This window comes from Salvia miltiorrhiza, chromosome 8 (assembly GCF_028751815.1).
Source record: "Salvia miltiorrhiza cultivar Shanhuang (shh) chromosome 8, IMPLAD_Smil_shh, whole genome shotgun sequence".
NCBI lineage: Eukaryota > Viridiplantae > Streptophyta > Magnoliopsida > Lamiales > Lamiaceae > Salvia > Salvia miltiorrhiza.
Window position 1 is genome coordinate 14,036,959 of NC_080394.1, and position 17,815 is coordinate 14,054,773.

General features: G+C 36.1%; 2 protein-coding genes and 1 long non-coding RNA gene across 4 annotated transcripts; all 3 read left to right on the forward strand.

Annotated features, from left to right (window-relative positions):
- The first annotated feature begins 2,204 nt into the window (after positions 1-2,204).
- LOC131001225 (uncharacterized) lies at positions 2,205-3,149 on the forward strand. The gene is made up of 2 exons (XM_057927549.1): positions 2,205-2,733; positions 2,808-3,149. Exons 1-2 carry the CDS (start codon positions 2,494-2,496, stop codon positions 3,114-3,116), a joined length of 549 nt encoding a protein of 182 aa, XP_057783532.1. The 5' UTR covers positions 2,205-2,493; the 3' UTR covers positions 3,117-3,149.
- Positions 3,150-9,097: 5,948 nt separating this feature from the next.
- On the forward strand, positions 9,098-11,407 carry LOC131001226 (SART-1 family protein DOT2-like). The gene is given in 2 exon segments (XM_057927550.1): positions 9,098-11,145; positions 11,148-11,407. Coding segments are annotated over 2 exon segments (1,914 nt in total). The 5' UTR covers positions 9,098-9,317; the 3' UTR covers positions 11,234-11,407.
- A 2,981-nt stretch (positions 11,408-14,388) lies between these two features.
- Positions 14,389-16,853, forward strand: LOC131001227 (uncharacterized). 2 transcript variants are annotated; one of them, XR_009093887.1, is made up of 4 exons: positions 14,389-14,500; positions 16,033-16,114; positions 16,266-16,470; positions 16,625-16,853. It is a non-coding gene; the product is annotated as an uncharacterized LOC131001227 (long non-coding RNA). The 2 variants fall into 2 exon arrangements; XR_009093888.1 differs by lacking the exon at positions 16,266-16,470.
- Positions 16,854-17,815: the final 962 nt, after the last annotated feature.

The following is a 17,815-nucleotide window of genomic DNA, read 5'->3' on the forward strand; positions in this document are numbered from 1 at the left end:
TTTAATAGTTTTTAAATGTAAAAATTAATTAGAAATGTATAAATAAGTAAGAATGAATGAGAATTGAGGAAAATTAGAATGAAGTGATTATACGATTGTTGAAGATAGGTTTGAAATTAGATATATAGAAATGGGTTAAGTACCATATTCCCCCCTATCGATGGCGTCCCTATCGCGTTTAGCCCCCTACCGTCAGGGGGAGAGTTGCCCACTACCTCAACGTGGCTTTATCGCATCAATTCCCCTCGCCTTTTAACGGACGTTAATGTCACGACCGCACTTGCTAAGGATAGCAAATTCGGGAAAACCGCGACTAAGGGAGGGAATTTAGGAGCGGGATTTAGAAAGGGGCATATTCGGTTTCTTGATGACTTGACTTGTATAAAGAAATCAATCGAAATATCTAGATATCAATGAAGGCCATAAGGGGACCGTACATAATATTATTCAAAGGGGTACTCAACGAGTTTGAGTACATTATTAAATAGTACATATTGTTTTGACAGATAACATAATGTCTTAGTAAAATCAGTGTTTGCAGCGGAATAATAATTTGAGTATATGTATGAAGACATATACTCTACTCTGAGGTACTCGTCCTAGATTGACAGAAGCTCCGCTTGCACACTACATCCTCGATCACTGCTCAACCTGCACATTTATAAATACATGCAGGGCTAAGTACAGGAGTACTTAGTGGACACTTGCCGAAATTTACATACATGCATAATATTTTATTGTCAAGCCTTTCAACAGTAGTAAGATACGAGGGTTTTCCTTTAAAGACTCGTATTTACCAAACATAATATCATTTCTTTCATCAATAACCCGCGCAGGTATTTTATATCATTAATCACCATATCAGTAACTCGTGCCGAGAGGGAGGCCTCCCTCTACGGACACTATGATCGGCCAACCCGCTAGATGACTCACGATCACAAGGTGTACACTAATTCCGAAGGGATTTGCGGTCCCATCCAGAATCCGAATTCGATTAACATCAGATAGGCAATTAATAATAAAACATAAAGCATTTAGGCATTGACAATATCATTTAAATTCATAAGCATAAAGTCTTAACAATTCTAATATATAATTTTAGTTTATACATAGAAAGCCTACCTGAATAGCCGACTCACGGTTTAGCTCTAACTCTGGTGCTTGACCTTTAATCCGAGAAAATAAAATAAGATTCTAATTCTCGAAAAATCTCAATAAATGAGGATGCGTGAAATGATTATGCATGACTCATATTCCTTTAATTAAATTATGAGATGCTAATCCTATTTAAGGAATTAAAGCTCGTCTTATGAGGTCGGATTATTAATCTTTAATAATCTACTCATCTTAAAATAATCTAATTCACTTACTAATTAATAATTAGTAAGTCTTAAAATCTTCTCTAATTAAATTTAATAGAATAATTATGAAGACCCAATTAAAATAAAATAATCAAGGCCCAAAAGGAATTTAATTCGAGCCCAAAAGAATAAATTCGAAGCCCAGTGCATTAATAATATTAGGCCCAACATCAATTAATTTATAGAGCCCAACACATGAGGCCCAAGATAATAAAATCATGAAGCCCAATAAGTGAGCCCATCATCACCCTTAAAATAATTAGTAAATTTTAATATTAATCTTATCTCGTCAAAACCTTAGACTCAAAACATTATCACATACTACCATTTAGGTTCGAAACTATTTATTCGAACATCAACATGCGCATTAATCATAACTCGTTCTATTTATGTCATCAAGTCAAATATTCCGTCATTTAAAAAAAACAAAACCTATAATATTACATAGATAAATTATATCATCATAGATCATGCTTTCTCATACATAAAACAATTTAATCCTTTTCAAATAATCCATATTAATAAGTCGTTTGAAAAGAATTAATTTAAATGAGAGTTTAACTCAAAATATTTTATTTTATAATCCCTTTATAAATACTTGAAATAAAGAACTCCATTTAAATAATTAATTTAAAGGTCAATATATAATTAAATTAATCAAGCTCAATTTAAATTAATAATTAAGAGCTCAAATAATTTAAATAGATATAAGCCCAAATTAATTAGATAAATTAAGTCTATCATGTTTTTCTTTGAATAAGCCCCAAACAATTAAATTAAAATAGGCCCAAATAAGAAAGCCCAAAATTTTCGGCCCAAACCCAGCTGAAACCCGGCCCAAACCCAGCTCCCTTTTCTAACCTAAATATACACACACCAAATACACTCAAACACACACATTAGCTGCGCCCCATCTCTTCTTTCTCACTCTCTCTCTCGCCTTTCTCTCTCGGACCTCTCTCTCTCGTTTTCTGCCGTTCTGCCGCCGCCGCTGCCGTTCAACGGCGCCGTCGCCGCCGGCGAGCGGCGCGGCTTCTCCTTCTCTCTCCCTGAACTTTTCCCCCCCTCTTCTCCTCTATCTCTCTCGCTCAATCTCGGCCGCTGGAAAGGCACAGCAAGCGCAACCACGCCGATGTGCCGCCATCGCCGGGCCGCCGCCTGCTCCCTCATCCTCGCGGCAGATCCGCCGCCGCCGTTCAACGCCACGGCCGCCTGGAGCTGCTGCTGTTCGCCTGAGGTCGACGGATCTGGCCTTCAGTCGTTCGTCTTGCTCGGAGTTCCCGCCGCCGTTGGCTTGCCCGGAGTCGCCGCTGGCTGGCCCGCGATCGACGGCCAGCAGCTCGCTGGAGGAGCCGAGCACCGTCTCACAAAGGTAAGCCCCGGATCTCCCTATTCTCATTTCATTTTAAATTAAAAACTGAAACTCCTCTTTCCCTTTCTTGGCAGATCGGAGACAACCGCGGCTCCGTCGCCGTCCGTCAACCGCCGGCGACGACGAGCCACCGAGGCTGCCCTCCCCCTGACCTCGACTCACACACGCAATCAGCCAACACAAAGGGTTTTTGTGCGAGGATCATATACTGTAATTGCTCAAATAAAAGTTTTAACTCTTTCCTTGTAACTTCAGTTCACAAGTACATATTTAGTAACTGTAAATCTATGAATTTGCTACTCATTTTCTTCATTTATCAAAGCATATGTAAATCTGAGTTAATGAGCATGTGTTGGTATTCTGGAGTTGATGTATACAATTGAAGGATATTATAATATATAAATTAGAAATATAAACCTTGAATGATGAAAGATGTGGTGTCGTTTCTTGGCTGCGAGAGAGATGGTAGATGAATGTGAGAGGTGGGAATTGGCTGAAAAATGGTGTAGGTTATAAAAGAAAAAATGGGGTGGCTTGGATGGAAATTCTTCAACTTACAGGTATGAACACTTTCAGCCTGCATGTAAGACTGAAGAATTTCCTTCAGCATGCGCTCCAAATTTCTTCAGCATGCTTTAGGATTCAGCATGCTTAAGATTATTCTAATTAAAATATCTAAGAGATTAATATATTAATTATATGGTTCCAAACTCATTTAAATACATTTAAGACATATAAGCCTAATTCTTATTGAAGCATAAAATCCATTTGAGCTTGCTTCTAACATAAAATAAATTACTCATGGGCTTAAGTAAACAATCGATAAAAGATTCATATTTAACACTTCAGTGTTAAATTCTCCACAATAAATTAATGGACTCAAAATATATTTTGAGTGCATCATCTATTGAAAATAAAAAAAAATAAATCATCACATATATAAATTATCAAATTTATATAAGTTCGTATTTTATTAATGGAAGCTGAACTCTAATTACCATAATAAATCCTTAAATCAGTAATTAAAAGTATATAATCCTTAATAAAAAGTCGGGTCATTACAGTTAACGCCATTAGAAAAAATATTTTTATGATCCGCCTCTCCCTCTCTCAAGCTCTACCGCCGCGGCTCCTCCTTCGGCGAAGGGCCGTTGGCCGGCCTCCATCTCCGTCGCCTCTTCCACTACCATCGTCACCACCACCACCACGTCTTCCTCCGTCTCCACAAGTTCAGGAACCAAAAGTTCAACACCCAACAGTTTCCACCACCATCCCTCTCTCCCCCGCCTTTGCCCCAAATTCTGACGGTAGGAGCTTCGCCGATGAAGACGGCAGAATCCACAGAAACCTAGATCTGCAGAGAGAGAGCCCATTTCGTATCTTGGCAGCCCATTTCCCCCACTTACGACTGGTGCCTCTGAGGGGTAGGTCGACGCTGACGAGAATGGAGAGGTGGCGGACATCATCGTGAGCGCTGAGAGTGCTGAGATTGGCGTCGGAGCCGGCGAATTTATAATTCACTTTGATGACATCAATGGCGCCGCCGCCACTTCCGCAGACTGAATTTAGAGAGAGAAAATTGAGGAGCGGCGAGAGAAAGAGGAGCAGTAGAGAGCGGAAGTGCGGCTCCATTTTCCGTTTCTCACCTTCTCCGACAGGCAGCCGATGCCGATTGGCTTCGCCGGAGGGAGCAGCAGCGGCAGATTCTGCCGATTGGCTTCGCCGGAGGTGTCGATGGGTGTGAGGAGGTGAGGCGCCAGATCTGAAAATCAAGGCGATAGAGAGAGAAAGATGAGTGGGGCCCACCTGAACTTTTTTTTTAAAAAGATTTTTTTCTAACGGTGTTAGTGTCCGTTAAGTGGCGGGTGGAATTTGGTACAATTTTGTCACGTTGAGATAGTGGGCAGCTCTTCCCCTTGACGGTAGGGGGCTAAACGCGATAGGGACGCCATCGATAGGGGTGAATCTGGTACTTAACCCTATAGAAATTTGTTGATTAAAAATTTAGAAAAAATAAGAATGAATGAGAATTGAGGAAAATTATAATATAATTTTGCTATAATATATATAAATTTATAGATAAATAAGAATGAATGAGAATTGAGGAAAATTAGAATGAAATGATTATACGATGATACGTAGGATATGATTTATTTTGCTATAATGTAAAAATTGATTAGAAATATATAAATAAATAAGAATGATTGAGAATTGAAGAAAATTAGAATGGAGATAATAATTAAATAGATATGTTGGATTTATCTAATAGTTTTATACAATTATTTAATAATACATATTTTATCTAATAATTTTATACGATTATTTAATAGTATAGAATTTATCTATAAATTTATATGATTATTTAATACTAATTTTTAAATGTAAAAATTGATTAGAAATGTATAAATAAATAAGAATAAATAAGAATTGAGGAAAATTAGAATAGAGTGATTCTGTTACACCACGTAGGATAGAACTTATTTTACTTTTATATATATATAGATAGATTACACACTATTTTTCTATAGCGAGCGTGCGTAAAAAATTGTGCGATTTTTTTTTTTGAAAAAAAGAAATGCAACAATTAAATAAAATCAAAAGAAAAAAGGAAATAAACAAATGATAAAAAAAGTAAACTGACATCGTAATGAAAATAGATAATTGAAGATAAACAAATAAAATAAGAGAAATAATGGAGAAAAGAATTTGTTTGAAACTTTTAATTTGTGATAACTTTCTTATTTTAAATTAATTTGTACATTATATATCAAATTAAAGAAACATAAATAAAATAAGAGAGATAAGAGAGAAAATAATTTTGTTTAAAACTTTTAATTTGTGATAACTTTATTATTTTAAATCTATTTTTTATATACTTTGTATAAAATTAAAGCTCTTGTTATAATCTTTAAATTGATATACATATTGAATATATTATAGTAGAAACAATTAAAAAATAAGAGGTAAAAGAAAAAGGGAAAAATAATAAATAAATAAAGTGTGCCTCGTAAGTATAACAGAATTGAGCTAAATGAGTGGAAATGAAAGCTGAATTCTCGGTTAATCTCCTACAACTGATGTTTTAAATAATGGCGGCAATTTTTTAACGTTGGAAACTGCCGTTTTATATTATATATAAGTGTAATGAGTTAGATTTTATACTATTAGTTTTCAATTTTTTTTCGAAAAAAGTATTTTTTTTTTCGAATAACAAGAGACATCTATTATATAATCAAATAAGTCATCCGCACGCAAGCGAGACCTCTACACCACACAAAAATGAAAAAAAATAACTGTATGTAGGCGTGATGTGTGTATTTTAATTGTTCATATTCTTGAATTATTTGTAATTTAATTGAATTTAGTATACACAATTATGTGATATTTTGTGTAGGAATTGCATGACTTGCGAGTAAAGAGTTATGGATGCGAGAAGCTGATGGAAGTCGAGATATTTATAAAGTTTTAGCTTGGATTTATGGATGCAAGAGAAGTTGGGTTTGGATGCCATAGGTTTTAAACTCTTTTATTAGTATTTTTGGGTAATTTGTCTAAATTGGGTTCCTTCATCTTAATGCTATTGAAACATTAAATCTAAGTTTGACGTCTCCAACTAGGTTGTGTTTTAATAAGGGAAATAGGTAGGTCTGGCGTCTCCAGCTGTCTATCGACACAATAAGTAGGGATTGGGGTACGTCCGTTACGTTCACGGTATATCCTATAACTAGTTGGTTGATAGGGATTAATTTATCTTTGCGTCGATGATCAAAATGTTGAATTAGTGTGGACTTATTCGAGTCGAGTTACTTTTCATTGATTTATTTCTAGTGTGATTTTCGTTGATTTATTGCTCCTTTGGATAATTAATATTTTCTCCCAACTTAAGGCGTGGTGGCTACATCAATTTAGATCTCTAGAAAATTGATTGCAATTGGCCGTTCTCTGTGGTTCGACCCTGCCTACTACTATACTCATTTAATTCTTGGTAGAATTGCAGGAATTATTTGGTGGTATACGACGTCCGGAACCATTAACTACACAAAAGTTGCAAAACTACACCACATGCAGGTGGGATTGAACCCAAAACCTCAATAAATCAATAAAATGCATAATAACGAACAAATCAATAAATTCTACGAATATACGAACATAACTCATGAACAGACGTATTTAGTAAATATAATAAAAATTTACTCACCCTCAGATATCGAACCTAGGTCAAAATGCTTGTACATACGGTATAATTGATTTGTTCATAAAAATTATTGACTTATTTGTTTTTCACGCATTCGTCATTCTCTAAATATTTAGCATTCTCCATTGAACATTTTCTCTCTCTATATATATATATATAGGGGAGGGATATATGAAGAATAACCCATTAATAAAGAATAGAGAATAAATCTAGGCCTTTAGATATACAAAATCGAACGGCCTAAAAGATTTCCAAAACAACAACAAAAAAAAAAAGAACAAAATGAGCTAAATTAAAGATTTCGACAATTCAATTCGAGGAAGGTTGTTTTGGGGAATTTACCACGAAGGTAAATCGAGAAGTTCCGATTTTCACTCTCCCATTTCACTCCTCATTCATCGTCTACCATTCCCAAAAACGCTGCCCTAAAAAATCAGAGAAGAAGAAGAAGAAGGAGATAACAAATGGGGAAGCTAATCTGTGATTCGACGGCGTCGTCCTAGGTTATCCCGTGGTGCGATCAGACCATCACCCCTTGCTCCGATCTCGACGACCAGAGCCACCGCTGGTGTAGATCTCGTGAGAGAGCGTACCGGGTTAGACTCGTTAGAGGACCAGCAAAAAAAGCATCTGACGCGGCTCTATAGATTGAAAATTAGAGACAGTAGTGCGGTATGTAATTGAAAATTAGATATAGATTATTTGTTTTTTAAAGAACTTTGGTTTTTGAAATCATCTCTGTATTCGGAATGTTTCTTCTAGAATGAAATTATGGAATGCGATTGTTGAAGTCAATGAGAAAAGATATCATAGAGTTAATCTTCCTAGGTGCTTGAGGGGACTAATTCGTGCATGTGATGCATTTGATCCCATTCCAAGTTATGAAGTCAAAGGGGTATTTTCCTTTTCATTGGATATCATCTACTGTCTCGAATTTACCAGAAAGGGCAGCTTGTATCTTTTGTGTAGTTTTGAAAGTAGATGATGATTGGACCGTAGTAGTTGTTATTGTTGATGACGATCTGTTTGGTGAAATTGTTGATTCAATTGCCTATTAAAGTACTCATGTTGCAACAATTGTCTGCTTCCAGTTCTATTCCATTTGTATTTTCGAATAAGCTTATCAAAATTACGAACATGTAAATAAAATATTCAATTTTTTTACTGACATAAAATATATAACACAAAATATTTTGAACAAGCGTACAAAGATTACGAACATCTAAATTGTGTTTTGTTCATCGAAAAAGTGTGATTGTTCATTACATATTCTATTTATGAATAATATTACTTAATATTTTTATTATTAATATTTTATGAGTAAATATTTTGTTTTCTTCAATGAAAATTATGCTATGTTCATTGAAAAATTGAGATTTTTCATTACATAATATATTTTTGAATAATATAATTGATATTTGATTGAGAATCGTAAAAATATTTGACATCAAAATTTTTCGAATAAGCTTAATAAACTTACGAACATCTAAATAAAATATTTGAATTTCTCTTACTGTTACTGATATAAAATAAAAATAATTAACATGAAATATTTTGAATAAATGCGAAAAAAATCAAAAATTGATTACATCTCAAATTGTTTGTTTTTGAAATAGTGCTGAAATTTTTATGGTGAAAGAAAAAAAAACATACAAATTAATTAATTATGTGAAATAAAAAATAAAAGTGAAAATAATTGGAGGAAAGAATAATACATTATTTTGTGGCTTCTTGATGAATTGTTACAAATGAAAATTTGTGAGGCACTTGATATTCAGTTGAGAGACGATATAAGAACAAAAGACAAAATAATTTCTTCTGAATCAAATAGAAGTGAAGATATAAAGAAAATAAAAATATTGAAGAAATCGTAAAACATACATAAAAATTAAAACAAAATAAAGAAATAAAATATTAAAGAAGGAATCATCAAGATATTCACCCAAAAATACATCAGATTCGGTCAACCCCCATAAAATCAGAAACGGTTACATTAAATTATATTTTACCTAAATAACCTTATGTGAAATTCCATAATTACTAATCAGATTTAATAGGAGCCGTAGGATTAGTATAATCTAAGGGATTAAATTTATTCTCTATTATCAAAATACTTGTCATAGTTCATGGATCTTCTCCCTATATATATATATCTCTTTAGTACACGCAAAGCGCCGCCTTCACCTCTAATCCCTATTTCTTCCTATTCTCACGCTACCAGCTCAGCTCGTCTGCAATCTCTCTCTGTTTTCCGCCGCTCGTCGCCCCCTCCGGCCCACGCCGCTCGCCTCGAAATCTCTACAGCAAGCCTGCGCCGTGCTCCGCCTCACTGTGCAGCCTATCAGAGCAGCTCTGCCGACAACTCCCCAACCCACCGCCCAATAGCAGAATGAAAGAACAAAGGTTGATGAAGTCGTCTGAAGGTGCTCCCGAGATTTTATCTTGGGTTAACAAGAGCAGGAAGATTGAAGAGAAAAAATCTCGGGTTAACAAGAGCAGAAAATCTCGGGTTAACAAGAGCAGGAAGATTGAAGAGAAAAAATCCCGGGTTAACAAGAGCAGGAAGATTGAAGAGAAAAGGAATGCTGAGAAGGAGAAAGCATTGCAGCTTTCACGAATTTTTGAGGAGCAGGACAATATGAATATGAATGATGAAGGAAGTGATGACGAGTCAGCAGCTCAAGACATAACTCAACACTTGGGTGGAGTCAAAGTTCTTCATGGACTTGACAAAGTACTTGAAGGGGGCGCAGTTGTGCTAACTCTCAAAGATCAAAGCATACTAGCTGATGGAGACATCAATGAAGAGGTTGATATGCTTGAAAATGTGGAGATTGGAGAGCAAAAACGAAAGGACGAGGCTTATCGAGATTCAAAGAAGAAAGTTGGTGTTTATGATGACAAGTTTAATGATGAACCTGGTGTAGAGAAAAAAATGCTTCCACAATATGATGATCCTGTTGCTGATGAGGGGTTAACTCTTGATTCAACTGGACATTTTTCTGGTGAAGCTGAAAGGAAATTGGAAGAGCTCCGGAGAAGAATTCAAGGAGTGTCTGCAAGCAATCATGGTGAAAATCTGAATTCGATTGGGAAGATATCAACAGATCATTACACCCAAGAAGAAATGGCCAAATTTAAAAAGCCCAAGAAAAAGAAGGATAAGCTGGACATAAATGCCCTTGAAGCTGAGGCTATAGCTGCTGGACTGGGAGTTGAGGATCTTGGTTCTAGGAAAGACGGGAGACGGCAGATCCTTAAGGAGGAAGAGGATAGGATTGAGGCTGAAATGAGGAGCAATGCTTACCAATCAGCATTAGCTAGAGCTGGTGAGGCATCTAAGACTCTCCCGCAAGAGCAAGTACCTACCATGCAGACTGAGGAAGAAGATGCACCTGCTTTTGGTGATGATGACGATGAGCTCCGGAAATCATTGGAGAGAGCGAGAAGAATAGCCTTGAAAAAACAAAGTGGAACAGAAAAATCTGGCTCCATGGTGATAAAGCTCCTAGCCTCTCGTAATGCCAATGAGTATGCAAGCTCTGGGGATCAACCAGAGAATAAGGTTGTCTTCACAGAGATGGAAGAATTTGTTTGGGGTCTGCAACTTGATGGAAGTGAAGATGTCTTCATGGAGGAAGATGTGGCAGCCAGCACATCCGATCATGAAATGAAGGATGAAGATGGTGGCTGGACTGATGTACAAGAGCCCACTCCAGATGAGACCCACACACAGGAAATAGAAGAGGAGGTGGCTCCAGATGAGACAATTCATGAACCTGCAGTTGGTAAGGGTCTAGCTAGTGCTCTTCAACTTCTGAAAGGTCGTGGAACTCTCAAGGAAACCATTGAATGGGGTGGTCCAAACATGGATAAGAAAAAAAGCAAACTTGTTGGCATCGTTGGTGGAGATGGAACTAAGGAAATACGCATTGAGCGGACAGATGAATATGGGCAGATTTTGACACCAAAAGAAGCTTTTCGTTTACTCTCGCACAAGTTCCATGGGAAAGGTCCTGGAAAGATGAAACAAGAAAAGCGAATGCGACAGTATCATGAGGAGTTGAAAATAAAGCGGATGAAAAATTCTGATACACCATCGCTTTCAGTTGAAAGAATGAGGGAAGCTCAAGCTAAGCTTAAAGCGCCTTATCTTGTCTTAAGCGGAAATGTCAAACCAAGCCAAAGTAGTGATCCGAGAAGTGGTTTTGCAACTCTAGAGATAAAAAGGTTGAGCACTTCTTGAATATCAAACGCAAGGCTGAGAATGGAGAATCTTCTTCTCAAAAGAAGCCCAAAACTTGATGACAAAATAATTTCTGTGCAGAAAATGAGGCATTTGGTCACTTGTAAACCTAGCGGTATTAGCACAGTATTTTTTGGATGCGTCGGAAGTCGTAGGTTCGTTGTCTATTGTGAAGAATTATAAGCGTTGACTTACCCCTTCAAATTGGCATATCGATCCGGTGCCTTTATAAACTTGAGTTTTGTAAAAAAAGAAATATATATATATATATACACATAGGGAAGGGATCAAACAAGAAATGCAAATGTAGGGAGAATGAAGAAACAATCTTGGACGTTTATTATGCAAGATCTAAGGACCAAAATTTTGAGATATTTTCATGCATTTAAATCACAAAAGGTCAAATGAGTAAATCTATAATATTATGTAACCGATATTATCTATAATTAATTCATTCAATTGTATTTTATATTTGGCAAGATATAGTGTATCCCTACAAATTGGTTAATGCATCATTACTGTAACCGATTATTTCCATTTGTTATTTTTCAAATTGCTTTTCATTATTAAAATGTTGGTCTTCTTTAAATTCAATCGGTGATCCCCTATTATCAAAAAGGAATTTACAATCAAATTTGCCAAAATCTAAGAACACTATATAAAAAGAGACTCACGTCTTTAATAACATATGAAAATTGGATTTGTAATGTAAAAAGAAATAAATTAATTTACTATTTTAAATTCATCAACTGTATAATTAAATATGGGACTATAAATTAAACGGTAACAATAACAGAGATATCATAAAATAATTGGTTTAGAAAATTTGGAACTTAAAGAACAAAATATACCTGAAAAAAAAAATATATCCTGAAAATTGTGGAACTTGACTCTGAAATGTGTTTTTTTTCCTGTTAATATAAACATATTCATTGCTTGATTTTTTTTTTCATATTTTGTAACATATTCAGTAGATTGTTCATATTATTCGCACAACTTGAAAGTTTATTCAGTTTAATATGTTAAATTATTCAGATTAGTTAAATGTTGACAAAGTCTGTATTTCATATTTTGTAACATATTCAGTACATTTTTCACTTTATTCGCAAACATTGAAAGTTTATTCACTAAAATTATACTGAATAATATTGAAAATTAATCGAATACCAATTTATTATTAATTAATCGAATAAGTTCTGAATAAATATTATTCAGTACTGAATATCACACAATAAGTTCTGAATAATGTTGACATCCATGTGAATACATACGATATAACATCTAAATATTATCATATTACTACGGCAGCCAGAGCTGACCAAGGCCACCAGAGCTGGAAATCACCAAGGCCGCTAGAGCTGACCAAGGCAGCCAGAGCTGGAAATCACCAAGGCAGCCAGACCTAACCAAGAATGTGTAATTGAAGCTTTACGACTTGTGCATGGCGGCGTCGACAACTCGTCTTCTTCCGTTTTCTGATCAGAATTCCAGAAATAAAAATCAAAATATCAAGAAAAACCATACTAAATCATACGGAGTACTTGTGTAAAGAGATGACTAAGAAAAAATAATCAAACTCACTAACAAAAGATTTGGAGAAGGCCCAGTTGGACGATAAGATCCACGCTGCCATGGTCGCGTTTGCACCACCTGCGAGCGACTGCAACATCAATTTAGCCGTTCACGGCGTCGCGCAATTCTCAGATCTCACGCCGCGCGAGTTTCGGAGCAGATGCCGGCGAACGAAGCGACGATCCACCCTACTATTTTGCACTACGTCGATGAGGAGATGGCGGGAGTTGTCGTTCACCGCTGCTATTGACGGCGAGGGGGATGTGAATCGTTGTGGAAAATCCGTCGAATGGGGAGAAGGGATGAGGGAGGCGGCTGAGGAATTTGCAAAAGAGAGAGAAGTGAGAGATTAAGATGGGGGAGTAAATTTCGCCCCATCCGTTTTTATCATTTTCAAAGTCTCTTAATTGCCCTTTTCCAATTAAAACGAATAAATGGAAATTTGGTATAATAAATTAAAAGCTGGAAATCAGATTTATCTCAACCGCATGATTAAGCGGTTTTAATAGTAGAGATTAATTCCTTATTCTTTATACTAAGGGGATTCTTTGTAGATCCCCACCCTATATATATATATATATATAGTCGCGTTCACGAACACGCCATGTTCATCAAAATATATATTGAACATATACAATATTTTTGGGGGTTCTGGGGTTCGACCCCCTATATGTTCAACATAAAAATTCCTTGAACATGGCGTGAATAAATACTGACCGTTAGATTAGATAAGATCAGCAGATGAGATTACTTCTCATTTTCACTACATTTACATCTTCTCATTTGAACCTTTGCCTATATATAGTATATATATAGAGAGAGTAATTTCAAGAAAAAACCACTAAATAAAAAAAGAACGGAGAACCATTTTCAGCCATTCGATCATCAAGATCTACGGTGGATGCATCATCTTGTTGGATGAATGCAGATCCTGGGTTCGAATCCTGAAGGGAGCAATTTTTTTTATTATTTTGAGTGCATTAATTTTAATAGCAAATACATTAATTTTTACAGTGGATGCATTAGATTTTATGGTTCTCACAAATAATGTTGTAGTGACCCGCTCTTTTATATATATATTAAATCCAGTAATGCGTGTTTATTATTTTTCATCAGTGAATGAAACCGGTTATTATCCTGATATGAATTCAGCTTATGATCCTGAATTTATATTGTTAAAGCAGTCAATGCTATTATTTCAGAGTTATAACTGACTTAGCAAAGTCACGTTAATTATTTAAGCGAGATGGAACTAGATTTTATTTTTATATTTACTTAATGTAACACCCCGTTTCCTCGAGCTAAGTTTAGAATAATTTTGAACTTAGATTTAAGATGATTCACGCCGGAAAAAGAATTTATTTTAATTCCAACAAAAATGATTTACAAAAGCATTTGTAAATTTAGTTATTAAATTTATATGCATTGCATATTCATTTAATTTAGCATTTAGCATCTACACGAGCTATTTATTTAAACAAACACTAAACGATTCATAGTACGACCTGGAAGAGTTTTTATTTTTATTTTTATTTTTTTTATCCAACCACCTACTCCCTCCCACACCCACCTACTTCCTCCCACCTACTCCCTCCCACACCCACCTACTCCCTCCTTTTTTCAAACTTAACATAGCTGGATTGATCCAACTTCATGCTTCCATTTCACAAACTACTTTCGCAAGGGGGAATTTAGATTCAAGATTTCAGACTCAGCCAAGCTTCATCAGATTCAACCTACAGACATTTCTTAAGGTTCCATCTTGAACTTCCTTTACCTGATTTTGCTATCACAGTAAGATTCAAGCCTTGATTTGTGCTATTCCAATCAACCACGAATGAATTTACATTTTGCAAAACTGTAAAAGATACAAGCTTTATATATATCTGCATATATACATACATATATGATGCATGTTTGAGATGAAAGGAGAAGAAGTTGAGTTCGAAACTTTAAATTTTATTCCTTGTTTTTTTAAAACTGCGATGCCTGAGTCGGGCCGCTGCCTCGAGTCGGGTAGAGTCTGGGCGGCGACGGTGGCTACAAAGAGCCGTTGTTGTCGACCGGAATTGAGCAGGGTGAAGGGGTAGATGGTGGTAGCAGCACGACCATTGCTGTGGTCTGACGGAGGGCGAGACCGGAGGCGGAGGCGCAGCCTGTAGCTGCGTCGTCGTCGAAGAGAGATGAGGGAGGCTGGGCTTGGCGGCGGCGGTGCCGCTGCTGCCCAGCCAAGGACGGATGGAGGAGAGTGGACAGAGAGGGAGTTTCAGAGGGCGTTCGGCGGCGGCAGTGGGCTTCGTCTGCTGCTGTTGATCGCCGGGGGCTCAGAGGTTGTAGACACAGCGGCGGCGACGGTTTCATGGCCGAGCAGTCGCCGGGAGTAGATGGAAAAAGGGGGAGCTGCTCGTCACTTTGAGGGCGGCGATCACCGCCGATTGTACTGTGGGTGTTGAGTCTTGATTCTCTTGAACATCTTTGTGTGTGTCGTGAGTTAAGGAGAACGAGCGAGAGAGCGAGAGTCGAGGGAAGGAAGGAAAGTCAGAGGGAGCGGCGGCGGCGGCACTCGCCGGCTGTCTGTCGACGGGAAATTGAGAGATAGAGGGGGAGGGAGCTGCGTGCGAGAGGTTGTCTGTGTGTGTGTTTTTCGTTTACAGAGAGAGAGAGAGAGTGCATGCTTAAAGGAGAAAGCTAAGGTTTTGAGTTTGGGCCGAGTGTTGGGCCATTACATTGGGCCGGGTTATTTCTTTATTTTGGGCCAAGTGATGGGCCGATTTTTAATAAGTGATGGGCCGATTTTTAAATGGAATTTGGGCTGATTTTATTTATTTAACATGGACTAAATTTTAATTAATGGTTGGGCCTTCATTCATTTAAAATTTTGGGATGCCTTCTACTAATTAAATGGACTACACTTATATTAATTAATTGAACTATTAAATAGTTTAATTAATTATTATTTTAAAAAAATTATTTGCATAATAATATTATATTACTTTTATTATGTGCATATTTTAAGAAAGTAATTATTATATGTTTAAGCATGACATGAAATTTGCATTTGCATTATGCAATAGAAAGTTTTATGATTTAATTGGATTTATTTATAAATTCAATTATTAAAAGAAAATCGTGTAAGGATATTGTTGGTGTCCTTAGCTCAAGAATTAGCTTTCAATTTTTATTATTAAATTTGAAAACCCGGCGTGATGAATCAAGTATGTTTAGTACATCCACTAAGACTTTAAGTTAGCTTCACAAGACCTATTAAGAATAGAATTTCTTGTAGGCTTTATGAACCAAGGGGATTAGCGCTGCTTTCCCAAGACGAGTTTATATGTGATTATGATCTTCAGGCTTTGCCTAACCAGGTGGGCATTACTTTCATATATATCAAATGAGTTTAAATGTTACGTTCAAGCAAGTTATTTCATGACTAAATTAATTGAAGTTATTTCAAATATTGTCTTGCCATAAAATGTTAAATTTCAGTATGATATCTATCTGATGTGGCTTTGCCAGTTATTATGCAATCGAATTCGGGTCCTGAGCAGTTGATAGCTATCCTGCCAGGGCTAGTGTACACCAGTGACCGTGAGTCATCTAGCGGGTTGGCCGGTCAAGTGACCGTGAGAGGTGGCCACCTCTCCGGCACACAGTTCCAGATATGATAGATTACAAGAGAACTTAGACTGCAGTCGAACTTTCAGAATCACAAATGAATTTAGTAAGCTTGGGCCTTTTAGCGAAAAACTCCCTTGCTGTACTGTTTATGATGGCATGACAATTTATAGTTTTGAAGCATGTATTTTTATACTTAGGCATACGTGCCCACTGAGTACTTTTGTACTCAAGCCCTGCATATATTTCTAAATGTGCAGGTTGAGCAGCTGCCGATGGTGATGAAGTGACGAGCGAGACTCTTTTGTCTTATTATATATTAATGAACTCTAGGGTTACATGTCTTCATACATGTAATCAGAACCTTATTCCGCTGCGTACTCAGAAGTTTTATGTTATTTTGGCTAAGTCAGAGTTATCTGAACTTATTAGTTATTTGAGTCTATACGACTAAACCTCTGTTATATTATAAATATCCCTTTTGTTAAATGATGAAATGCGATCCTTCCTTGTTTGATTATCCCCTTTCTACCCCGCTTCTAATCTCCTTCCATTAGTCACGATTTCCTCGGCTTAATTATCCTTAATTAGGGCCGGTCGTGACAAATGTAGTTCTCTCTAGAACCACACCATATATATATATATATATATATATATATATATATGGAAGGGCTACCGTGAAAATACTTTTTAAAATACAAATAAGAACGTTTTTCAATGTACGAATTTTATGTAGAACATGTATGAATTCATCCAACAGGGTTACAAATTGTGAAAAATAAATTTTTGCTACCTTTGAAATTGAACTCAGGACCACAAATTCATCCAACAGGGTTACGAATCAACCGTAGATCTTGATGATCTAACGGCTAAAAATTGTTTATATTTTATATTTTAAGAAGTGTTTTTATTTTAGCCCTCCCCTATGTAAATCACGCGACCGCATGAACGAAAAATGTACGTGTTTATTCAGTAAATAACTATTCGTGCGGTCGCGTGATTTATTCGGTAAATTTATTGACTTATTCATAACAAAGTATATTTACTTCTTCATAGATCCCAACCCACCCTATATATATATGTAAAAGTTCTATTGAGAAAGACAAATATTTAAAGAAGTGAGAAACAATCTCATTCATTGATCATGATCAATTAAACGGTCCATAATCAAGAATAAATCTTGTGTCCAGATTTTGATGAACATATAAATAATTATGATGAACATGTTATTAATTTTTTATGAACGAACGTATTTGTTGAAAAGATGTATTTGTCGAAAATAGCAAATTAGGATCTATTTTTGTGGACGGATGGAGTATCACTTTTTCTATTTTCATTTGTCCCATAAGAATGTATCACGTTTATTTTTGGGACATGATCTTACTTTTTATTTTGGGTTATTAGTATGTAAATACACCAACTTTTCTCACTTTCTAAAATTTAACATGATT